Here is a 26,616-nt window from a genome sequence, read left to right as displayed (position 1 = left end):
GTGATGTGCAGAACTAATTATAGCTTCTAAACGAGGTCAGGTGAAATTCTACCTTTGCTGCATAAACATGCATACAATCAGGTAATGTTTGCGCATTGCACAGGTGAAACTCCCGCATAAGATGCACAGGTGCCGGAGGGCGAGGCCCTGCCACACAGCAGTCAGCCGTGGTGGCCACGCCAGCTCAGGAAGGCTGACGGGCTGTGGGTGGGGCCACGCCTTCGCTCGGTGATCTGGAAAACCCGGCAGGGATCCCTGAGCGGTCTCGAGGAGCACGGAGGAGTGGAGTAGCCGTGGACGGATTCTTTCGTTCACGGCTGGTCATTTTATCAACTCCTAGAAGTAGTTGTGTCCAACCACCCCCACCTGGGAGATTTGTAAAACACAAATGCAGTTGCTGGACATCTGAAATAACACAGAAAATACTCTGACCCGTAACATTAACTCTGCTTCTTTATTCACAGATGCTGCCTGACCTGCTGAGTATTTCCAACATTCACGCATCTCATTTAAAAAAAACATTAAGATACAAGGTGGACCAGACCCTCCGGCCCTTGAGACCACTTCACCCAGCAACACCCCAGTTCAATCCTAGCCTAAATACAGGACAATTTACAATGACCAATTCACCTACCAACCAGTATGTCCTCAGAGGAAACCAGAGCACCCTGAGGAAACCCACGCAGTCACGGGGAGAACGTACAAACTCCTTACAGGTAATAGTGGGAATTGAACTCGGGTGGCCTGTACTGCAAAGCGTCGTGAAAAAGCTAGCCACTACACCACCTCAGAAACAGGCCCTTCAGCCCATCCTATCTGTGCTGACCAAGAAACTACCTAAATAGTCCACACATCAGTACTTGGTTCATCGCCTGTCCTAGAGTCAGCTATAGAGTCATAGATATGTAATTTCTGGTTTAATGTCCGTGAATAAGATATTTAATCCATGATGTTTACCTCACTATGTGCTGAACTGAGGCCGTGAGCCTGCTCCAGCTCCTCCAGACTTTGTGTCTAAGGACTCACTTTCATTCTAAATGCCACCTGCTCACTTTTACTGCTGGCGTGATTTGTTTTCTTTTCTCTCTCTCTGCACATGTGAGCATTTGTCGGTCTTTTTTTTTAATGGGTTCTTGTGCTGTGGCTGCCTGAAAGGAGACAAACCTCACAATTGTACAATGTACACATAAGTCGATGAAAAATGTACTCTGCACTTTTTGATCTCTGTTTCGAGGCTGTTAGACACATGAGTATGCTGGAAATGGGGAGATATGGATCATGTGCAGGCAGAAGAGATTTAATTCGATTTGGCCTCATGTTTGGCACAGATAATGTGGGGCAAAGGGCCTGTTCCTGTGATTTATTGATCTGTGATCTATGTTTAGTTCAGAAATACAAAGAATGAGACATTAGGTGGTTAAAGAGGTTGAGGAGTACTCCTAGTTTCTGGATAACAATCACTGTGTTGGACTGAAACAGGACAATAATCAGTAAGTTCTGTCTCACAGAGGAAGATTGAAACTTCGCATCCCTGCCAATTGGCAGATCAGATGGGAGGATAGTGGTGCACAAGTGGGGTTGTATTATTGATTAAGGAAACTATTTTAGTACTGGGAATAATGATTTGGCAGAGATAGTGGAGACAGTCTGTTTTTCTGTTATGAGTACTTGATAAAACAGCCATAACCAGCAAGTTTTAAAACTCAGTCTTAAAACTTCTGAAGAACCCCTGGATGAAAACATCTCCAGATCCAACTGATCTGTTAAAGGTCCAAATTCAACTGATTTGTTAAATCCTTCAAGCATTTCTGGGTGAAAATAACCAACGGAAGTCCCAAACTTTTCAGAATGTGGTGTAACACACCGATTCACTACAAAGACCAGAAATACAGTGCCTTGTGTGGAAAGAAACCACTGTCCTGAATAAAGATCTAACTCCTGCAAGTTAGCCAGCTTTAACCTGATAACTTGGATCTCAGTGGGGACACTATCAACGTGGGCCTAATGGCTCTGAATAGTGACCATGGCAACCTTGATCAAGTGTGCTCCACATAACAGCATTCTGCCCTCTCTGTTCACTGCTGGCTCGACGAAGGCCAACCCCCTTTCATCAGCAGCTTTCGAGTACTTAGCCAGCTCAAGCCACAGGCTCAAGATTTCTGCTCCGTTGGGAAGAAGAGCAGCCTATGCTGAAGCCAGAGCAGTGAGCTTCCATTGTTATGAATTGGGATTTGGAAAGGACATCAAATATATTTGGACAAGTACGTGGATAAGAGAGATTTAGAGTAGGAGTTCCCAACCTGGGGTCCACAGACCCCTCAGTTAATGGTTTAAAAAAGGCTTGGAACCCCGGACTTAGAGGGATATGGGCTAAACGTGGGCAAATGGGACCAGCATGAATGGGCATCTTGGTCAATACAGACCAGTTGGGCCAAAGGTCCTGTTTCCATGTTGGAAGATTCAATGAGTCGAAGGAAAGGTGACAAGCTGCAGTCCTAGACTCACTAGAACTAATTAAACAATAAGGAAAAAGGCAGAGAGCATCTGACATTGTAATGCACAATAAAAACAGAAAATGTTATGAAACACTCAGCAGGCTGGGCAGCATCTGTGGAGAAAGAAAATGAGTTGATGCTTCAGGTCAAAGACCCTTCAACAGAGCCGGTATTAAGATCGGAAATAATTCGGAAAATGTGTAGCTCAGGTGATTGATGGTTGGACTGAGTTGTTCTCTGATCTTGGCAATTTACTTGCCAAGAACAATCTACAATCAACAATGCACTAACGACGTCTCCTTGTATGGTGACGGAACGTTTACAAGTAAATTGCTTAGATCAGAGAACAACTCAACCCTTGACCCAGCCAGGTATTAAGATTGTCATCACCTTTGGAGGTGGTGCAAAGGAGGTTCCCCCGGTGGGGGAGGGGGGGAGATCCGGGGGGGGGTTAGCCTACGAGGAGAGATTGAGTCGTTTGGGACTGTACTTGCTGGATGTGAGAGGGTCTTGCAGAAATTACGTAAGGGATAGATACAATAGCAGCAGGAAATTTGTTTCTGCTAGTAGGTGAGATGACAACTAGGGGGCATAGTCTCAAGATTCAGGGGAGTAGATTTAGGACAGAGATGGGGAAAAACTACTTTTCCCAGAGAGTTGTGGATCTTTGGATTTCTCTGCACAGGGAACCAGCAGACACTACAGTACCTCATTAGGTATATTTATGACTCAGTTAGATAGATTTTTGCACTGCAGGGGAATTATGAGGAAAAGGCAGGTAGGTCCACGGCCAGGTCAGCTATGATCTTACTGAGCAGGTTCAAGGGCCAGTTGGCCCATGGCCTACTCCTGTTTCTATTTTTTTAATGTTCTTATAATCTTATGTTCAATCTCTTTGATCTCCATTTGCCAGAATTCACAATTTGCCTTAAATGTGCACTCCAAGGTCAGCAGAATTCTGAGCTATTTCACTCACTCAGTGGACTTGTTCACCAGCCAGTTCTCATGCTGAGAATGGAGCTTCTCCAGGTAATCCAGCTGGACGTTCTTCTCTTCAGCTCTCCCCCTTTGCTGAAGCCTTTCTAAACATTTCTGCAGGGACATAAGCAGCGGAAATTGCAAACCTTTCAGACGGGGATCTTACCACACCCACACACCACCAATGATCCAAAGGCTTTAGTGCCCTCAGGTAAACCGGAGCCACTTACCTCAGGGGATGCCCGAAGATAGATGATTCCTTCCAGAGCAATTCGAACACCAAACTGATTGAGGAGAAAAGTATGCCAGTCCTGATAGACAGCCCATTCCGTTGCATTTAAGCAACCCAGTTCATAAAGACTGGAAGCAAATACATACCTGTAAAAAAGGGTCAAAATTGAGAGTTTTGCCCAAAGGTTACTGGTTTATTATTGTCACATGTACCCAGATACTGTGAAAAACTTTTGCTTGCATGCCATCCAGATCAATCTAATCATGAATACTTGGATGCTAAGTCAGTGGGTATACTTAAAGAAGAGGTTGATACATTCTTGACTAGTAAGGGCACCAAAGGTCACAGGGAGATTTCAGAAGAATGGGGTTGAGAGGGATAGTAAATCAGCTAGTGGAATGGCGGAGCAGACTTATAAGCAGCAAAATGCTGGAGGAACTCGGCAGGCCAGGCAGCTTCAAAGGAAAAGAGTGAACAGTCAACGTTTCCGCCGAGACCCTTCTTCAGGACTGGTCGGCTGTTTACTCTTTTCCATAGACGCTGCCTGGCCTGCTGAGTTCCTCCAGCATTTTGCGTGTGTGTGTGTTGCTTTGATTTCCAGCATCTGCAGATTTTCGCTTGTTAGTGAATCTTGTGTGTAGCACAAAAATAGAATGCAAAATATGGTGTTAGTTACAGAGAGTGTGCAGTGCAGGCAGGCAAGTACAGCACAAGGGCCACGGTGAGGTAGACTGAGCAATCAGGAGTTTAACAACAGCAGGGTAAATTCAAAGTTTAAAGTAGATATATTATCAAAGTATGTATACGTCACTAAATACTACACTCAGATTCATTTTCTTGCAGGCATTCACAGTAGAACAAGGAAACACAATGGAATCAATGAAAAAAACGACACACAAAGACCAACAAGCAACCAATGTGCAAAAAAAGACGAACTGTGCAAATACAAAAAAAGCCCAAATAATAACGAATAATTAAGTAAGTAAAATCTACCTTTGAGCCTGGTGGTGCCTGTTTAGAAATTTTATTATAGGAAGGATGTGGAAGCTTTAGAGAAGGTGCAGAGGAGATTTACCAGGAAGCTACCTGGATTAGAGAGCATGTCTTATGAGGATAGGGTGAGTGAGTTAGGGTTTTTCTCTTTGGAGTGAGGGAGGATAAGAGGTGATTTTACAGAGGTGTAGAAGATTATAAGAGGCATATTTAGGGTGGACAGCCAGAGACTTTTCCCCAAGGTGGAAATGGCGAATATGTGAGGGCATAGTTCTAAGATGACTGGAGCAAAGTATAGGGGGGAATGTAAGAGATAGTTTTTATTTTCACACAGAGAGCATTAGCTGTGTAGAACGTGTTGCCAAAGGTAGTGTGGAAGCAGATATATTAGGGACGAGTACATAGACACATGGACAAAAGAAAAATGGAGGCTATGGAGAAGGGAGGAGTTAGATTAAAAGGTTGGTAGAAAGTTGTGGGCCGAATGGCTTGAACCACGTTCTCTGATGTAAGGGGCTTTGCTGAGCCGGTGGGAAGTGTAGACAGAGTCCACGGAGGGGAGGCTGGATTTTGTGATGGATTGGGCTGCGTTCACAACTCTCTGCCATTTCTTGCAGTCCCGGGTGGAGCAGTTGCCATGCCGACGTGCGGCGCTCTCTGTAGTGGAACAACAGGTATTTCAGGTTCTTTCAAGGAGCTTCTGCAAATTTGTGATTAAATTCTGCTAAAGATGCAACCACCTTTATAACAGCAGGCTGGTGAATTTAAAAGCAGGCTGGAGAGTGGGTTGCAGCAGTGAAGATTTTGTCAAAGTTCAATGGCTTTATTGTTCAGTTGTAAAGGTTCTGAGTCAGATTTATTTATTACATGTACATTGAAAGATACAGTGAGGGCCGGCTGGTGGCACAATGACATCAGCACCAGACCCGGGAGCGGAGGTTCCTGGGTTCGAAACCAGTCCAGTCCGCTCCCGAGTACGCTTTCCATCCGTGCCGGGTTGAGTGTTGAGATCGCAACTCGACCTCGTAAAATAAAGGGAAAATACTGCGAAAATGTTTGTGTGAGGAGTGGCGTGACACACAGTCTCTCTCTCGCTCCACGCCTTGTGAAGGCCATGAAAAAGATGTCATCACAGGGACACGCAGACGCGCACGCACGCACGTGCACACGCCAAAAAAAAGAAAGAAAGAAAGATACAGTGAAATGTGTCATTTGTAATAACAGTCAACACAGCCAATAATGTGCCCGCACCTGAGATAGGTACGTGTGTGTATTCGGGCACCAATACAGCATGGCCACGATGCTCAGCACAACATGCAGTAGGCAGCCATTGATCTCAGGGGATCGTGGGTTTGTGCCTCTGGTGGACTGTGTCCTCTCCAGGCCGCAAGCCTGGGCAGGAAGATTTGAAGAACCGGCTGTTGCCCTTGCAGTGGGTTCCCCCTCTCCACGTCACTGATGTAGTCCAAGGGAAGGGCAAACGCCAGTACAGCTTGGCACTGGTGTCATTGCAGAGGTAGCCAGAGTGAAGCTATAAAAAACAACATCAAACCGCCAAGGGACCCTGGCTCTGGATTTCTTCCACGTGGTTTCCCATGGGTGGGTATGGCTGCAAGTTTTAACAGAGGTCTAAAATCAGAGTCCTTCTGCTGGGCAGGCTGCCGTCCGAGGCTGGCGAGCCCCGCCTGGCTGAATCGACACAACACAGAACACAAGGAAACAGGACGTACCAAGCAACAAAACAATCACAGTGAAACGAGCCCCGTATCTTCCTGCCTCCCTCTACTCATGCACATACACAGCCCTCTAATCCCAGGTTAGGTCTCCTTTGGGTTCCGGCCTCCAGTGGATTCATAGATTCATAGATACTGGGCTGGATTACCCAGCAGACTCACAGAGATTTGCGGACTCCAGCTATCGGGCATCAACTTCTGGGCTTCTTATTGACCTTTGGCTTCAATCTTGATCTTCAATCAACCTTCGGGCTTTGATCTGGAACTCCGATCAACCTTCGGGCTTTGATCTGGAACTCCGATCAACCTTCGGGCTTTGATCTGGACTTCCAATCGACCTTCAAGCTTTGATCTTCAGTGTAAACCCAGTACTCGCAGATAGTAACGAATGAGGGCCTAAATTCTAGGCCTTGAATGCCAGTCTCATCAATGGCTTTAGTTCATTATGTGTCATGTAGTATGACGTGGGTGATCATGGTCTTTCCAAGACCACGATTGTTCTTGGCAACTTTTTCTACAGAAGTAATTTGCTATTGCCTTCTTCTGGGCACTGTCTTTACCTGAAGGGTGGCCCCAGCCATTTTCAGTACTCTTCAGCCTGGCGTCAGTGGACACATAACCAGGGCATGGTATGTATCAGCTGCTCAGACGACCATCCCCCATGGCTTCACGTGACCCTGATCGGGCAGGGGGTGGGTGCTAAGCAGGTGCTACACATTGCCTAAAGGTGACCTGAAGTCTAGTAGAGGGAAGGAGTGCCTTACACCTCCTCTCACCTCCACCCTACCAATGATAAAACCCCAAAAACGAGATCTCAAACTCTAGTCTTGTTGATGATGGGACCCCAAACATCTTCACCAGTCTGCTGGCCCCAACCGTGTCCTTGCTACCGGCCTTTGAACGTGAAACAGAGTTTAGACTCTGGTCTGTCCTCTAATTTCCCTGACATCCCTGTCCCTAAATCCCAACCTGACCCATAACTCCCCTCTCTGCCCCAAAATCCATACCTACGAACCTAAAGAATGTCTGAAAAAAATCTGCCTGAGCTGCAACCCCAATAAAGACGACAGCTTGGCACCATCTTGAGTCACAAGGGTTCAGATTCAGTCACCTAACTGTGAGAGCTCACTTCAGCTGAGGGAACAGTGGGGTTAGTTAGAAGAGAGGAAAACAAGTCAGCCACAATTCATCCCCACAGCCATCGGGTTATTGGACTGACCTGAAAACCCTCACCCTCTGTGGACAATATATCTTTTTCTCTCTCTCCTTACATTAATGTCATTTTATTTTGTTGTGTAAGTTATGTATAATTTATGTTAATTTAACATAAATTATGTTAATATGTATCATGTGCTGTGCTGCTCGTACAAAAAGCAGTATTCATGGCATTCATACCCTGTGTCTATGAACAGTACAATAAAGGTCCTTTGGCACACAATGTTATGCCAACTTCTTAACCTACTGTAAGGTTGATATAACCCTTCCCTCTGTTTCTCTATGATCTGTGTGCCTATCTAATTAGAGCTTCTTAAATGTCCCAAATGTATCTGCCTCTGCCATCACCACTGTCAGGGCATTCCACGCACCCACCACTCTCTGTGTAGAAAGCTTACCTCTGACATCCCCCGAAACTTTCCTCCAATCACCTTTAAATTATGCCCCTTCATTTTAGTCCTATCTCCCTGGAGAAGAAGTCTCTGGCTACACACACGATCTATGCCTCTAATCATCTTCTCATAGATTGGAAGTACATTTATTATCAAAGTATGCATGCAGTATACAACCCTGAAATTTGTCTTCCCCACAGAAAGCAACGAAACAAAGAAAACCATGGACACTTTTGAAGAAAAACATCAACCACCCCCTAGTGCGCAAAAAACAAATCGTGCAACGGCAAAACCAAGCGAAGGACGCAGAATGTAAAACCCAAAATTGAAAGAGTCCTGGCATATTCGACAGCTCAATCAAGTCACCTCTCATCCTCATCTCTAGGAGCAGGTACAGTCGACGTTTCGGGCCGAGACCCTTCGTCAGGACTCGGCCCGAAACGTCGACTGTACCTCTTCCTAGAGATGCTGCCTGGCCTGCTGCGTTCACCAGCAACTTTGATGTGTGTTGCTTGAATTTCCAGCATCTGCAGAATTCCTTGTGTTTACCTCTCATCCTCCTTCGCTTCAAGTTCCTACCCTCATAAAACATGCTCTCAAATCCAGACAGCATTCGGGTAAATCCCTCTGCACATTCCCTAAAGCTTCCTATAAGAAGAGGACCTGAACTGACAATGAACCTGACATTGGATCTCATTCAGTACACAAGTGAAGACAAACCAGAGAATACATTGAGCTGTGGACAGAATGGTTTCTTGATTAAATCTCTTTTCTCTCCATCAGAACAATAAAAACAAACTGTTGGAGGAACTCAGCGGTCAGGGAGATGATCTATCGTGACAAAGGGATGGATGATATTTCAGGTCAAGACCCTGCGTTGGGACTATGAGTGCGGAGGGGAGATAGCCAGGGTAAGGAGGTGAGATAAGGGGGGGATCCAGGTGAGGAGGGGGACGATGGGCAGATGGAGCCAGTTGAATAGGAGACTGGACCAAAAGACACAGGTGCAGAATTAGGACATTTGGCTCATCGAGTCTGCTCCGCCATTCCCTCGTGGCTGATTCATTATCCATCTCAACCCCATTCTCCTGCTTTCTCCCTGTAACCTTTGACACCCTTACTAATCGAGAATCTATCAATCACCAAAATATACCCAGTGACTTGGCCTCCACAGGCACCTGTGACAATGATTTCCTCAGATTCAAACTCTCTGGCTAAAGAAATTCCTCCTCATCTCTGTTCTAAAGGGATGTCCTTGTATTCTGAAGTTGTGCCCTCTGGTCCTAGACTCCCCACTATAGGAAACATCTTCTCCCAGTCCACTCTATCTAGACCTTTCAAAATTTGATAGGCTCCAATGTGTCATTCGTCTAAATTCCGGTGAGTACAGGCCCAGAGGCAGCAAACGCTCCTCATGTTAACCCTTTCGCTCCCGGGATAATTCTTGTGAATCTCTTCTGCACCTTCCACAGTCAAAGGTTGGGGAGGGATAACTGGGGGCAACGGAAGGGACATAAACGGGGGCAACAGAGGGCTGCAGATTCAGAAATCTGCCGAGTAGGTTAGATGGTAGGTGGAATAAAATGAAGGAGTTTATGATGGACGTTTGGAACCAGTGGTGGGGGAAGGTGAGGAGGAAGAGACCCCAAGAAACTGGGAATCAGGTGGGGTGGCGGGAGAGGCTGGACAGAAGGGGAGGGGGTATGAGAGAACATGGATAGATCAGGAAAGAAAGGAACACAGAGGGAGAGATTACCCAAAATTGGAAAATTCATCTTTCATACTCCTGGGTTGTAGTCCACCCAGCTGGATTATAGGAGCTTGTTCCACTTCTGACCCCACCCTAGCACTGGAAAAGGGCAAGGACGGACAGACTGGTGTGGAAAAGGGACTTCCAACCAGGAGATCAGGATGACCATTGTGGATATCTGCAGTCTCTTGTATTCCTGTTTCCCTTCCACTGGGTTAAGACTCCTGTTCAGGGAAGGCAACATCTATCATCAAAAATCTCTACCATTTAGGCCATGCCACCGTGTCACTCTGTGATTATGAGCAATAATTAAGGCTGCTGATCGATACAATAGAAGTGGCGGTGAGAGGGAACAAAGAAAAACAGAAACCTTGTACCACAGTGGGATATCACCGCCTAATCATACATTTGTGCTGAACACTGTTGGAGCCAAAACGTGTGGCAACACTTGCAGGCTGCCCCCAGCACATCCTCAGCTGTGTTAGCTGTTAACGCAAGCGACACATTTCACTGTATGTTTCAATGTATATCATGAGTCTGAATCTGAATGTTCTTGCGGTAACCATCAGGCAGATGCTCAGGAGCCTGAAGGTTCAGGAACAGCTACTTCCTTGCAATCAGCACGGACAATATGCTGGAGGAACTCAGCAGGCCAGGTAGCATCTATGGAGAGGAATAAACAGTCAGCGTTTCGGACTTGCGAACGCTGCTCATCTGTTGCCATGTGCCTGTTATGTTGCTGCAAGTAAGCTTTCCATGTCGCCCGTGCACACATGCACAAGTGCAGATGGCAATAAACTCAGCTTAAACTCTGAACTGTTAAGCGACTGGTGCTGCAGAGTCGTACTTCCTTACATGAGCGTGGAACTTCACCAGAGTTATGTGGCGTATTGTATGATGTGGGCGATGATCGTCTCGTGACCATGATTGTTCTTGGCCAATTCCTCTACAGAAGTGGTTTGATATTGCCTTCTTCTGGGCAGTGTCTCTACAAGGTGGGCGACCCCAGCCATGATCAATACTCTTCAGGGATTGTCTGCCTGGCGTCAGTGGTCGCATAACCAGGACTTGTGATATGCACCAGCTGCTCATACGACCATCCGCCACCTGCTCCCATGGCTTCACGTGACCCTCGCTGGGGGGCTAAGCAGGTGCTACACCTTGCCCAAGGGAGACCAGCAGGCCAGTGGAGGGAAGGAGCACCATACACCTCCTTTGGTAGAGATGTATTTATATCCCACCACGCAGTGAGAACGTCAGGAACAAAATTGGTTACAATTTAAGTTTCACCCTTCACTGTGATGTGTCCTGAAGGACCTTGGCCCAAAACGTTGGCTACTTATTCTTCTCCATGGATGCTGCCTGACCCCCCAGCATACTGCATGTGTTCCTCTGCAGAATCTCTTGTGCTGACAGATACCAGAGTCAGTTACTTCTATGGCGCGTGGTTACCTGTCACTGTAGACGGATCGCTCAAATATCTGCACGGGCTCCGTTGCCCTCAGGAGCCTGGGCGACAACGGTGCCAGATGGGTCTTGATGCGGCTCATGCAGGAATGTGACTGGAAGGTGTAGGACCATCGCTGGGGATCCTGATACAGCATCTGAAGCAGGTTGCCGACGCTCTTCTGCCCAGCCGTTTCCTGGGGAGATAACAAACCACCAGCATCAAAACAAGATTTCTGCAGATGCCGGAAATTAAGAGGAAAATCCAATCAAATCAAGTTTAATTGTCATTCGAACCATGCATAGATACAGCCGAATAAGACAGCGTTCCCCTGGAGCCAAGGTGCAAAAACATACACACACATTCAAAATAACGAGAAAGGAAAAAGCGGAACATAGTCACGTAAGTAGCTGCCCGGGGTGTCATAAAGAGCTGAACGGCGGTTCAGAGTCGGCCCGCTGAACATATACAAGACGTTGGAGGAACTCAGACGGTCAGAAGCATCTATGGAGAAGAATAAACAGACAACGTTTTGTCCCAGACCTTTCATCAGGACTGGAAAAGAAGGGGGAAGGAATACAAGCTAGAAGCTGATAGGGGAAGCCAAGTGGTCTATCAGTCCAGTGCAGTTTACACAAAATGCTGGAGGAACTCAGCAGGTCAGGCAGTATCTATGGAGAGGAACAAACTGTTGGTATTTTGGTCCAATGAAGGACCTCAGCCCAAAATGTCAACTGTATATTCCTATCCATAGAGGTACCCTGACCTGCTGAGTTCCTCCAGTACTTTGTGTGTGGTATCCACAATCATTCATGTGGTTCCAAGGATCAAGGATTAACTTTATTTGTCAGATACATTTACGTGTATTAGGAATTTGCTGTGGTGTGTTGGCACAACATGCAATAAGAGAAAATTCAACAATTATAAGAATACATAATCATTTAACAAATAAATTTAGACATTAAAGGACGGATATGGAATAAAATGTGTATAAATACATAAATCCCAGCATGTGTTTACAATGTAAATAGTGTTATAAAAAGTGGATTAAGGTGTTTACAGTGCAGCGCATTGACAAGGCTAATAGATAGAGAGAGTTGGGGTGGCTAACTAGAATGGTTGATCAGATGAACTGCCTGGGGCAAGACACTTTGAAGATGCCATGAAGTTTTTTTTTGTTTTAACTACGCTATACCACTTTCCAGAAGGGAGATTTTGGAGAAGACAGCTTGCTGGGTGGGTAACACACACAAAATACCGGAGAGACTCAGCAGGTCAGGGAACATCTATGGAGAGGAATAAAGAGCCAACGTTTTGGGCCATGAACCTTCATGAAGACTATTCCTCTCCATAGATGCTGCCTGACCTACTGAGTTCCTGCAACACTTTGTGTGTGTTACTCTGAATATCCAGAATCTCTTGCAGTTACGATCTGCTGGGTGGGTAGGGCGTCCTCAATGATTTAGCCTGCCTGCTTTTTTGTCCTGGGCATGTACAACCCCTGCAGTGATGGGAGACTGCAGTCAAGCCATTAAAACCTAATGTCAAATCCAACAACTGTAGATAAGCAGCCCTTCTGGTGAAACTTGAAAGATGACGGATCTAGCCCACTGAATATTGGGGAGGCTCTTCAGGAACACAGAGTATGTAGAAATTAAGGGAGAAAGGAGGGCACTAGGTACACTCTTAGATTAATCTAACCTTTCTCTTCTACATAACCCTTTGTTTTTCTGTCATCCACCTGCCTATCTAAAAATCTCTTAGACGTCCCAAAATGTGTCTGTCACTACCACTACCCCGGTAGGGGATTTCATGCACTCACCAATCTCTATGTACAAAACTCATCTCTGACATCCCCCTTATACTTTCCTCCTATCACCTTAAAATTATGCCCCCTTATATTAGCCTTTTCTCGCTCTGGCTAATGAGATGCTTCTCTTAACCTGCCCATCACCTCCCCATGGTGACCATCCTCCTTCCCTTTTCCCATGGTCGATTCTCCTCGCCTATCAAAATCCTTCTTCTTCAGCCTTCTCTCTCTTCCAACTATCATCTCCCAGTTTCTCACTTCACCCCACTTCCCCAACCACCTACCTTCTGCCCCGCCTGGCTCCACCTATCACCTTCTATCTGCTACTCCTTCCACCTTCTTATTCCAGCTCCCTCCCCCTTCCTTTCCAGACCTGATGAAGGGTTTCAGCCCAAAACGTCCAATGTTTCTTCCTCTCCATTGATGCTGCCTGACCTGCTGAGTTCCTCTGGCATTTTGTGTGTGTAAATCTGCATCATTTTCATTCCATTTTTAAACCTTTTTATTAATTATTATATTAAATCTACAACAAAAAAATTAAAATAATCAAGTCAATATATCAATATATATAATAAGACTCAAACTATTAACCAAGCTAAACAATATATCAATAATAATAGTAAAAAAAAAACAAAATGTTAAAGCTATTTTTTTTGGAAAAAAGAACCCCTGCTAACAAAAAAAAAGAGAAAAAAAACAACCCATTTGGAGCATAAACCCGGAGCCATACGCCATACAAGCTTCCATAAAAAAAGACATCAATCCGCCAGCCAAATCCATTTACCCAAGAATCAGAAGGGGACCATCTTAATTAACTCAAATCAAATGATAGTAGCAGGCAAAGGAGCCCCAGCTTTTCTCAAAGTCAAATTGAGGATCAAAAGTTCGACTTCTGATTTTTTCCAAACTAAGACATAGCATCACCTGACAGAACCATTGTATCAAAGTAGGGGCAGAAGCATCTTTCCATTTTGATAAAATAGTCCTTCTAGCCAATAATGTAACAAATGCAATTACATGTTGGTCTGATATAGAAATACTATGAATATATTGAGGAATTATACCAAACAAAACTGTCAATTTATTAGGTTGTAAATTAATTTTTAAAGCTTTAGAAATTGTAGAAAAAATAGATTTCCAAAACTGTTTCAATACAGAACACGACCAAGACATACGTGTCAATGTAGCTGTCTCAGTTTTACATCTATCACACTGACTATTAACATTAGGAAGTAAATCTGTATCTACGAGTTATTTTTCTTTTCCACCCAGAGTGTGATTGAGTCGTGGCAGGCACTGCACAAGAGGGTGGTGGCAGAAACTCTCACACTGAAGCAGTATCTGAACAAGCACTTGAATCACACGGCCGATTGCAGACCAAGTACTGGGAAATTGCCTTCCAAAGTCCAACCCTACGTCCCCGTTGTGAGAGGTGGAAACGGGTAAGGCCGGCCAACTGGGCTTTGGTGAAGCTGTACAGGACGATCCCGTGTTCAGTGGATGCAAGCGATTCCAGAGACATTGATGAACTCCAACCAGACCATCGACTTTGAACGATGGAGACGGGAGGTCAGTGATGGCCTGGGCTCCACTGGGAACTAAGGACCCAAGTAAGAATTAAGTATTGGGAAATTGGAATAGATACTAGATGGTTTTGCAGCCTTACAACCTCAGTTTATTCTATTTTTATTTGGAGATGTAGCACGGTAGCAGGCTCCCTCAGCCCCACTGAGTCTGTACTGCCAAAGTACAGCCGTGTGACCAATTAACCCAGGTCTTTGGGATGTGGGGGGAACCCAGAGCACCTGGAGCAAACACACACGGTCACGTCAAGGACATTTAAACTCTTTACGGACAGCAACAGGAATTGAGCCTGGGTCGCCTGCACTGGAATAGCATTATGCCAACCATACTGCCCGCATTTTTAAGACTGGGATGAGGCCTCTGGTGGTCGGGGTCGATCAGAGATGTTGTGCTGTGGCTGTCCAGATACACAAGCCTCAGCACAATATGGGGAGCAGGCTGTTGCCCGTGTAGCAAGCTCCACCTCCCCACGCAGCTGTCGAGCCCAAAGGAACGGCAGAGACCGATAAAGTTTGGCACCTGCAGAGTCACATTGAACTCAAGGGCTCCAGGTTCTTCCCTCAGGGTTTATTCCCAAAGCCTTCCCCATGAGTGGGTATAGCAGCAAGTCAGCGGAGGTTTGAGATCAGAACTTTCCTTCTCTTAGAGGAGCTGCCAACAGCGGCTGGCGAGCCCCATCTGCCTGAAGTGACTGGTTTTAAGGTCCCAGTAACCCGCCCTTGCCCCTCCTTTCTGTAGGAGCATTTCCGCCGGGCTTAGTAGCTAAGCCACACGTGAAGTCCAGGAGCTGGACCTGGTTGTCAGAGGCTATGTGCGGTGTGCGCCATTGGGAGCATTTAGCAGGTAGTGGGAGCTTGTCCCCACTATATCTCTCAGCTGCAAAAAATTGAGCTTTTATTAACTGAATTTAAGTTCCTCATCGGCCTTGGTGAGAACACGTGGTATGAACTTTACTCCAAGCATCTGGAGAGTATTAACCACAATCCAACTGTACTCCTCGTTAAACCCTTGCACTAAGGATGCTACCTACGGAGCTGCAGCAGTCTCTCACCGTTGTGGGGTCTACTGGGATTTTGTGCTCTAGTATTTACGACTATAGCCTTCAAACCCAGTTCCCTACTTCCGAATCAGAATTAATATCAATAACATGTATCATGAAAGTTATTAACTTTGTGGCGGCAGTACAATGCAATACATGATAAATACAGGGAAAAAACTGAATTACAGTAAATATATATGTATATTAAATAGAAGTGGAAAAACAAAAATTATAAAAAAGTAGTGAGGTTGTGTTCATAGTCAATTTAGAAATCAGATGGCAGAGGGGAAGAAGCTGTTCCTGAATCGTTGAGTGTGTGCCTTCAGGCTTCTGTACCTCCTTCCTGATGGTAGCAATGAGAAGGGGGCATGTCCTGGGTGATGTCGGCCCTTAATGATTGACGCCATCTTTCTGAAGCACCGTTCCTCGAAGATGTCATGGACACTACGGAGGCTAGAGGCTAGTGCTCATGATGGAGCTGACTAATTTTATAACTCTCTGGAGCTAACTTTGATCCTGTGCAGTAGTCACCCCCACCCCCATACTCTCCATTGCAGATCTGTTGAAATTTTTGAGAGTTTTAGGTGACATACCAAATCTCCTCAAACTACTCATGAAGTATAGCCACTGTCTAGCATTCTTTATAGCTGCATTGATATGTTAGGACCAAGTTAGGTCCTCAGAGATATCCCTGTGAAATCTCAAGGCCATAGTGTAACAGAAAGAAACAGCCAACCAGATCAATTGCATTCAGAGTCAGATGCAAATGCAGTCATAGATCATAGAAACAGGCCCTTCAGCCCAACTAGTGCATGCTGATCAAGATGCCCAACTAAGATAATCTCATTCGTCCGCGGTTGGCCCATATCCCACTGAACCTTTCCTATATATGTACCTATCCAGGTGTCTTTTAAATTTTGTCAATGTACCTCCCTCAACCACCCCCTCTGGTAACTGATTCACCCTTTCCTATTTAATCTCTTCCCTCTTATCTTAAACCTATGCCCTCCAGTTCTTGATTACCCAACCTTGGGAAAAAGACTGTGCACATTTACCCGATCTATGCCCTTCATTCGGATGGTGGGGTGGAGATACGTCTCTATCAAGGAGGTGCAAGGCGCTCCTTCCCTCTGCTCGACTGCAGGTCACCCTTGGGCAAGGTGTAGCACCTCCTTAGCTACCCCCCCCCACCCCCGATCAGGGTCACATGAAGCCATGGGAACAGACGCTGGATGGTTCTATGAACAACTGGTGCAAATCACGTCCTGATTAGGTGACCTACTGACACCTAGCACCATTGTCGCCCAGGCTCCTGAGGGTAATGGAAGCCGTGCAGATATTTGAGCGATCCGTCTACAGTGACAGGTAACCACGTGCCATAGATGTAACTGACTCTGGTATCTGTCAACACAAGGTTCTGCAGATGCTGCAAATCCAGAGGAACACGCGCAAGATGCTGGAGGAACTCAGCAGGTGAGACAAGCATCCATGGAAAGGAATAAGAGGCCAACGTTTTGGGCTGAGACCCTTCAGGATACGTCACAGTGAAGAACAAAACTGAAATTGCAACTAATTTTGATCCTGAAGTTCTACCTGGATGGCGGGGTGGAGATACGTCTCTACCAAAGGAGGCGTAAAGTGCTCCTTCCCTCCACCAACCTGCAGGCCACCCTTGGCCAAAGTGTAGTTAGACTGTTGGCCACCTCCCTCACCCACCCCCACATCGGGGTCATATGAAGCCATGGGAGCATGGTAGCATAGTGGTTAGCACAATGCTTTACAGTACAGGTGACCCAGGTTCAATTCCCACCACTGCTCATAAGGAGTGCGTCCACGTGGGTGTCCTCTGGGTGCTCTGGTTTCCTCCCACAGTCCAAACAAGTTCAAGTTGGTAGGTAAACTGGTCATTGTAAATTGTCCCGCGATTAAGCTAGGGTTAAACCGGAGGCTCTTGGCGGTGCAGATCGAAGGGTTAGAAGGGCCAGTTCCACGCTGTATCTCAATAAATATATAAAAGCATTCAGAATGTTTATAGCACAATAATTGTAACCAAAGTTAATGCAAAGAGTGGTGTCCCAGTCTGCAGTTTTTTCACTAACCAATAGCATTTCATGATTCAAGATCCAAATTTATCATGTGGACTTCTGTGAAATGCTTCATTTATGTTAACAACCAACACATCCGAGGGTGTGCTGCAGCAGTCCACAAGTGTCAACACGTATTCCAGCATCAACACAGTTTTTGAGAAACTCCTTCTCCTAGCAAAACATCGGTGCTAATCACAGCTCATTCCCAGTCCCCACAAACTTCAAAATGGATTCTATGCTCCTTGGAAGACCCTTTTCAGACATGATCTTGAACATCTCTCCAGTGAGTCTTGTTTCAAGACACAAGAGATTCTGCAGATGCCGGAAATCTTTAGCAACACACACAAAATGCTGGAGGAACTCAGCAGGTCAGGCAGCACCGATGGAAGTGAATAAGCAGTTGATGTTTTGGGCCTTTATCTAGTCGCAAACTCTTTTGTCCCGAGGAGAGCAACCCCAATTCTCCAGCCAATATTTGTAACTAAAATTGCTCATTTCCAAAGCCCCTCTCATGAACTTGTTCAGTACTCCTCACAAGGCCTTTCATATTCCTTGGACTCTGACTGATATGCCTCAAGATACTCGGTCAACCTCGACAACACTCACCTTGTTGCTGCTGGTCGTGGAGATATTACACCACTTGGCTATAGGCTCCGGAACCACCTCCCATTGGTCGTCATTCACCTGCTGCAACAATCTCGCGAATGTGGATTTTCCGACAGCTAAATCAAAGCGGAAAACATGGTTCAGCTTAAAAGCAACATTCAAAATATGGTTAATAGGTTTCGTCAACACTTGATTTTGGTGTTGTAGCAGCTAGTTTTGCTATCTCATAGCTCCACAGACGCAGGTTCAATCCTTGAAGTTGCATATCCTCTTGTCATTCACAGTGATCAGTCCTAATGGAGCACGGAACTGCTCGTATAAATCTGTTGTATAATACGCAATACTGGTGGAAAAGGAGGACTTCACATTTTTAAATATTAGCATGCATCCACTCCCCTCTGTGTAAAGAACTTACCTCTGACATCCCCCCTATAATCACCTTAAAGATATGCCCCCTTATATTAGCCATTTCCCCTCTGGAAAAAAAAGTCTCTAGCTATCCATTCTATCTATGCCTCTTATCATCTTGTTCACCTCTATCAAGTCGCCTCTCATTCTCCTTTACTCCAAAGAGAAAAGCCCTACATCATTCAACTTATGTAGAAGACACATCAATACACACCAAATGCTGGAGGAACTCAGAAAGCCAGCCAGCATCTATGGAAAAAAGTAGAGTCGATGTTTTGGGCTGAAACCCTTCTGCATCTGCAGATTTTCTCGTGTTTGTATAAGATGTGCTCTAGTTGATGCAACATCCTGGTAAATCTTCTCTGAAACCTTCACATCCTTCCTATAATGACATTAGGGGTACTCAAAGACATTTTCAATCTCTCATTGTGATACTTGTAAGTTACCACCTGCTTCAAAACGGCAACAATTATACCAGTGCCCAAGAAGAGCAGTGTGAGCTGCCTTAATGACTATCGTCCAGAAGAATTCATATCGATGGCGATGAAATGCTTTGAGAGATTGGTCATGGCTAGAATCGACTCCAGCCTCAGCAAGAACCTTGTCCCACTGCAATTTGCCTATTGCCACAACAGGTCTACAGCAGACGCAATCTTAATTGCTCTCCATGTGGCCTTGGATCACCTATTGGCTTTACACTCATGACTGCGTGGCTGAACCTAGCTCCAATGCCATGTTCAAGCTCGGCCAAATCAGAGGTGGTGACGAATCAGCATATGGAAGCAGACTGAAAATCTGTCTGAGTGGTGCTACAATAACAATCTCTTCTTCAATGTTAGCAGAACAAAGGGCTGATTATTAACTTCAGGAGGCGGAAACATAAGTCAATGAGCCAGTCCTCATCAGAAGTGGAAAGGGTAAGCAACTTTAAATTCCTCAGCTGGTCACAGAAACGACCAGGAATGAAAATGAAATGATTTCACTACTTCATCAAGTTAGGACCTACAAAGAATTTGAAGGTTTCAAGAATTATCTTGAATGTTACAATAAAAATGAAGATTTGGAGGATGCAATTGTTGAACAAATCGTATAAAGTCAGTCCATTATCTCCACTAGGTGTCTGCACTGACCTTGCTAATTTACAGTCAATTAAAAGAATTGGAATGCTGGAATGTATACTGGAATGAATTTTTACATCAATAACTATTAGGAGCTAATACACAATTTTGTAGTACTGTAGTAGTATTGGTCGGTGTTCTAATTTGTTCTGTATCTCATTTAAGTGCATATCTTGTTACTCAGTTTGTCTTTTTTATATACCTTTTTAACTATTTCCATGAAACTTCAGCTAATTGGGCAGCCACTTAATTGGGCCAAAATGTACTGGTCCTGGTGTGTCCCAATTAACTGGAATCCACTGTATTTGCAGAGGATATGACTGAACTATAATATGCAAAGATTTACAACCACAGAAAGCAGATTTTGGAATTGAGCACTTTAGAAGAATTTCGGTAAGAATCTCAATATTTGAGATTTGAGTTTCCCTGCATTTTTCAACCAAATGTATTTACAAACTGTTTTGACTCATTCTCTCTTAAAACGATAATGAAACATTTATGATTGCAAGTTATTGCTTAGAAATTGGATTGCAGCTTGCTTGGTGCATTGCGTGGATATTTCACGAGCTAACACTGAACACAAGAAGGTAAGAGATAGTAGGGGTATTAGTCCATTCAGCCTCTTTGTACTTTGTCTGCCAATCAGCAGGATTAACCTACTTCCCATCCCTCAAATATCCGTTAATCTGTATTTTAGTTCGGAAGCGTATCAGTGATTCCAGCTCTTCCATCCATTGACTCCATCTACAACTCCTGCTGCCTTCGGAAAGTGGCCAACTCAATCAAAGACCGCTCACATCCGTGTCAATCTTTCTTCTCCCCTCCCTCTCCCTCTCTATAAATGTTTGAACACTGTTATCAGACTTTTGAATGGACCATTCATAAGCTAAATGATGAAGTCCAGATCTCTCAATCCACCTCAAAGTCAAAGTCAAAGTACATTTATTATTGAAGTATGTACAACACATACCACCTTGAGGTTCATCTCCTTACAGGCAGCCACACAACAAAGAAACCCAATGGAACTCAGTTTAACAGAAGGCAGCCATCAAACACCCAACATGTAGAAGGAAAAACAAATCATGCAGGCAAATGAAGTCCACAGAAGCGAGTCCTCTGCCGCAAAGTCAGTCCTAGTTCAGCGCAAAGATGTGTAAACCTTGTGGAGCAGCAGCTGAACCGACCCGTCCCTCGCCTCTGGCCCTGACACTCTGACCTTTACAATCTGGCCCAGTCTCTTTGTTGCCCTTGCACTTTACATGTCTACCTGCACTGCACCTTCTCAGTAACTGCGACACCGTACCTACGTTGTTTTCTTTTAACTACTTCAATGTACTCATGTATTGAATGATCGGATAACATGCACGACAAAACCTTTTGACATGATTTTTAGAAGGTTTGCTAACAGCAAACCAATTCCAACAGCAACATCGACCAACCAGGAGAAAAAAATGCTCCAGTCCCAGAGAGCTTCCCACAGGTTTTATGCCCCTAAATGTCAAAACTCAAAGCTGCCTGTCATGAATTTTAGATTTACTCTCCCACAGAACTGCAAAAATAATTTGCCCACGTTGAGCACCCTTGCCCTCTATCATCCCAACATCACAAAATGTACGAGGGGTATTGAGTCTGATTTGGCAAAGGGCAGAGCAGCGTTTGGAATGCCGGTGGGACTCAGTGGGTCCAGGGAGGGAAATGGGCCAGCGCTGTTTCATTCCCCTCCACAGATGCTCCCTGACCCACTGAGTTCTTCCAGTTACTCATCGTGAACACGGCGCAGCACATCACACAAACCAATCTTCTGTCCTTGGACTCACTTTACACCGCACACTGTCAGAGCAGTGCTGCCAGGATAATCAAGGACACGACCCACCCAGCCAACACACTTTTCGTCCCTCTTCCCTCTGGGAAAAGGCTCAGGAGCTTGAAGACTCGTACGGCCAGATTTGGGAACAGCTTCTTTCCAACTGTGATAAGACTGCTGAACGGATCCTGACCCGGATCTGGGCCGTACCCTCCAAATATCCGGACCTGCCTCTCGGTTTTTTTGCACTACCTTACTTTCCATTTTCTATTTATGATTTATAATTTAAATTTTTAATATTTACTATCGATTTGTACTCCAGGGAACGGGAAGCGCAGAATCAAATATCGCTGTGATGATTGTACGTTCTAGTATCAATTGTTTGGCGATAATAAAGTATAAAGTATAACTACTTGCGCGCTGATGCTGATTTCTAGCATCTGTAGTCTGGTGTGTCTTCGCAATGGGAGGGAGTGCTACCTGAGCTAGGCGTAAATCCCTTACAACACACACACACACACACACACACACACAAATACTGTAGGAACCCAGCTGGTCAGGCAGCATCTGTGAAGGGGAATAAACAGTCGATGTCATCAGGACTAGAAAGGAAGGAACAGGAGACACAAGAGACTGCAGATGCTGGAATCTGGAGCAGTTTCTCTGTGTGGCTACCCATCCCTTACAGGCTATAAATACGAGAGGTTCTGCAAATGCTGGAAATCTTGACACACACACAGTGCTGGAGGAACACAACAGGACAGGCAGCATCTATAGAGGGGAATAAACAAGACAACATTACCAGCCAAGACCTTTCATCAGGACTGGAAAGGAAGTCAAAACAAGAAGGTGGAGAGAGAGCACAGTTCAAAGAGTAAGAGAGCAGCACAAATCACAAAGGGGGAGCAGTGAGAGTGGGTCTCACTGAGCCTCCGTCCAGGAGAAGATTTAAACTCCTTCTGGGTGGTCATATCTCAAAGAGACATAGAACACAGGACATAGCAATCTACAGCACATTACATGCCCTTCAGCCCCAATGTTGTGCCAACTTTCATGTAACCTACTCTAGAAACTGCCTAGAATTACCTTACACATAGCCCTCTATTTTTCTAAGCTCAATAGGGTACAATAGGTACATCTATCTAAGAGTCTTGTAAAAGACCCTATTGTATCCACCTCCACCACCGTCGCCGGCAGTGCATTCCACGCACCCACCACTCTGTATGAGAAATTTACCTCTGACATTCCCTTGGTACCTATTTCCAAGCACCTGAAAACGATGCCCCCTCGTGTTAGCCATTTCAGCCCTGGGAGAAAGCCTCTGGCTATCCACACGATCAATGCCTCTCATCATCTTATACACCTCTGTCAGGTCACCTCATCCTCCATCGCTCCAAGGAGAAAAGGCCAAATTCACTCAACCTATTCTCATAAGGCATGCTCTCCAATCCAGGCAACATCCTTGTAAATTTCCTCTGCACTCTCTATAGTATCCACATCCTTCCTGTAGTGAGGTGACCAGAACTGAACACAGTACTCCAAGTGGGGTCTAACTAAGGTCTTATATAGCTTTAACATTACCTCACGGCTCTTGGACTCAATCCCATGGTCGACGAAGGCCATCACACCAGACACCTTCTTAACAACACTGTCAACCTGCACAGCAGCTTTGAGTGTCCTATCGACACAGACCCCAAGATCTCTCTGATCCTCCACACTGCCAAGAGTCTTACCATTAATATTATATTCTGTCTTCAAATTTGACCTATCAACTTAATGATATTATGTCCTGCTTAGACCTTGAAAAGATTCATTATTCACTTCTTAAATCGGACATAAAAGTTTCATAAGGTGTGGGGACCTTTTCTTGAATACTTTCATAACTTCTCTTTAGATTAAGTTTATCCTTTTTTTGTACTACAATCTGTTGCTTTCAGCTTTTTTTTCTGTAAGTTTTACGGTTTTTTGTTGTGAATTACATTTGTACATTATAGTTTTGGTAGTCGGCATTATATTTTCTTTTTTATATATATATTTACAGCTCCGTGGGGTTGAATGCTCTGATTAATTTTTCTTTTATACATAGAAATAGGTATACAAATACCTGGGGATACGAACTGACAATAAACTGGACTGGTCAAAGAACACTGAGGCTGTCTACAAGAAGGGTCAGAGTCGTCTCTATTTCCTGAGGAGACTGAGGTCCTTTAACATCTGCCGGACGATGCTGAGGATGTTCTACGAGTCTGTGGTGGCCAGTGCTATCATGTTTGCTGTTGTGTGCTGGGGCAGCTGGCTGAGGGTAGCAGACACCAGCAGAATCAACAAACTCATTCGTAAGGCCAGTGATGTTGTGGGGATGGAACTGGACTCTCTGACTGTGGTGTCTGAAAAGAGGATGCTGTCCAAGTTGCATGCCATCTTGGACAATGTCTCCCATCCACTACATAACGGACTGGTTGGGCACAGGAGTACATTCAGCCAGAGACTCATTCCACCGAGATGCAACACAGAGCGTCATAGGAAGTCATTCCTGCCTGTGGCCATCAAACTTTACAACTCCTCCCTTGGAGGGTCAGACACCCTGAGCCAATAGGCTGGTCCTGGACTTATTTCCTGGCATAATTTACATATTACTATTTAATTATTTATGGTGCAACTGTAACAAAAACCAATTTCCCTCGGGATCAATAAAGTATGACTACTACTACTACTACTACTACTACTAGAAATGGTTGGCCTGGGGTTTTATAGTGGGAGGGTGGGGAGGACACTAATTTTATATGAATTTATTTTGGGTACCTTTTCCCTATTGTTATGAATTATATATCGGACATGTTTGTTTCTCACCTTATAAATCTCCATTTCATTGATGTTTTTTTTTGTTGCTGTAGTGTAGAAACACATAAAAAATTAATTAAAAAAATTTGACCAACCAAAATGAACCACTTCACACTGAACTCCATCTGCCACTTTTCAGCCCGGTTCTGCATCCCATCAATGTCCCACTGTAACCTCTGACAACTCTGCAGACTACCACAACACCCCTAACTTTTTTGTCATCAGCAAACTTATTAATCCACCATTCTACTTCCTCATCCAGGTCATTTATAAAAATCATAAAACGAAGGGGTCCCAGAACAGATCCCCATGCAACACCACTGGTACCGTCCTCCATGCAGAATACGAACCATCCAAAAACCACTCTTTGCCTTCTGTGGGCATGTCAATTCTGGATCCTCAAAGCAAGGTCTCCTCCGATCCCACGTCTCCTTACTTTCTGAATGAGCCTTGCATGGGGAACCTTATCAAATGTCTTACTGAAATCCATATACACTACATCCACTGTGTTCATCAATGTGTTTTGTTGCATCCTCAAAGAATTCAATCAGGCTTGTAAAGCATGATCCGCCCTTGACAAAGCCATGCTGACTATCCCTAATCAGATTATGTCTCTCCCAATGCTCATAAATCCTGCCTCTCAGGATTTTCTCCAACAACTTGCCCAGCACTGAAGTAAGACTCACTAGTTTATAATTGCCTGGGTTACTCTACCTCCTTTTTTGAACAAGGGAACAACAAATGCGACCTTTCAATCCTCCGGTATTTCTCCCGTCCCTATTGATAATGCAAAGATCATCGCCAGAGGTTTAACAATCTCCCCCTCGCTTCCCCACAGTAGCCACGTCCGCTCCCGGCGATTTATATAACACCTTACGAAAGCTCCAGCACATCCTCTTTCATAATGTCTATATGCTCAAGCGTTTCAGTCGTCCCTACAATTGCCAAAGTGCTTTTCACTGGTAAATACTGAAGCAAGTCAGATTCTGATTTCACAGTGGAGCAGCAAATCGAATTCTGCAGATGCTGGGAATCTTGAGCAACTGTTTAATCCCCTACATTGACGCTGCCTGACTTGCCAGCTCATCCAGCATTGTGTGTGTGTGTGTTGCCTTACAGGGTGAATCCTACACCTCACATGCCCACGAACCACGCATGTTAAGCGTTCCAATTCCCGGGCAGGCACGCTTCGCCCGTTATACAAGTTGGCCGGCGTTATTACTTTACCGATGTTTCCTTCCACCGATATCCTGGTAACTGCCGGTCCCCCGGCCGAGCCAGCGCTGGATAGGAACCGCGACCGCTCCGCTTCGGTGGTCATCGCCGCTGGACGAAGTCTGCGCCGGGAAGCGGCGGCTCCGGACGCCGGAGGATCGCAGAGACAAAGGGGGCGTGTGAGCGGCGAGCGCCCACCCACCGCTCTGCTGGAAACAGGACGAGACGAGACCCCGAGGAAGACGGCTGCTCTAATGCCGACGGTGGCTGCAGCCATTGCCAGCTATAGGGCTTGCATGGTACTACAGGGACCCAGCTCCGCACACAACGTGCGTCCTGGCCAGACGATCAATTCCGGGTTAACTCCGCCAGCCCCGTTCCCTAACCGCCGTAAAACAAGATACAGACAGACAGACAGACAGTAGTTGAATCCACTGACACAGTCACTGTCCTACTGTTTTCATCGGCCGTGCTGCTAGCTGGAAATGTTCCAAACAACAGGAATTCTGCAGATGCTGGAAATTCAAGCAACACACATCAAAGTTGCTGGTGAACGCAGCAGGACAGGCAGCATCTCTAGGAAGAGGCGCAGTCGACGTTTCAGGCCGAGACCCTTCGTCAGGACTAAATGTTCCTCCGGCCAAGAGCCACTTTCCTATCAGAGTCACCTTATGTTCAGATAAGAACCACCGCCCTCGCTAAATAAACTCCTCCTCATCTCTGTTCTACAGTAAATAAACGTCCCTCTATTCTGAGGGTGTGCACTCTGGTCCTAGACTCCCTTACTATAGGAACCATTCTCTCCACATCCACTCTATCTAGGCCTTTTTCAATATCTAATAGGATTCAAAGAGACCCCCCTGCCACTC

At 45.3% G+C, this 26,616-nt stretch overlaps 1 protein-coding gene across 1 annotated transcript in view; it reads right to left on the bottom strand.

The window, feature by feature from the left end:
* LOC134351046 (deoxycytidine kinase 2-like) overlaps nucleotides 1-26,382 on the bottom strand; it is a 33,529-nt gene extending 7,147 nt beyond the window's left edge. The window contains exons 1-5 of the mRNA XM_063057049.1: nucleotides 25,760-26,382; nucleotides 18,362-18,477; nucleotides 11,241-11,431; nucleotides 3,704-3,851; nucleotides 3,472-3,587 (exon numbers count right to left, since the gene is read on the bottom strand). Coding sequence (XP_062913119.1) covers nucleotides 3,472-3,587; nucleotides 3,704-3,851; nucleotides 11,241-11,431; nucleotides 18,362-18,477; nucleotides 25,760-26,024 — 836 coding nt within the window. The 5' untranslated portion in view covers nucleotides 26,025-26,382. The remainder of the gene's footprint in view (nucleotides 1-3,471; nucleotides 3,588-3,703; nucleotides 3,852-11,240; nucleotides 11,432-18,361; nucleotides 18,478-25,759) is intronic.
* Nucleotides 26,383-26,616: the final 234 nt, after the last annotated feature.

Source organism: Mobula hypostoma, chromosome 8 (assembly GCF_963921235.1).
Source record: "Mobula hypostoma chromosome 8, sMobHyp1.1, whole genome shotgun sequence".
NCBI classification, from domain to species: Eukaryota; Metazoa; Chordata; class Chondrichthyes; order Myliobatiformes; family Myliobatidae; genus Mobula; species Mobula hypostoma.
This window is presented reverse-complemented; position numbering and strand designations above follow the sequence as displayed.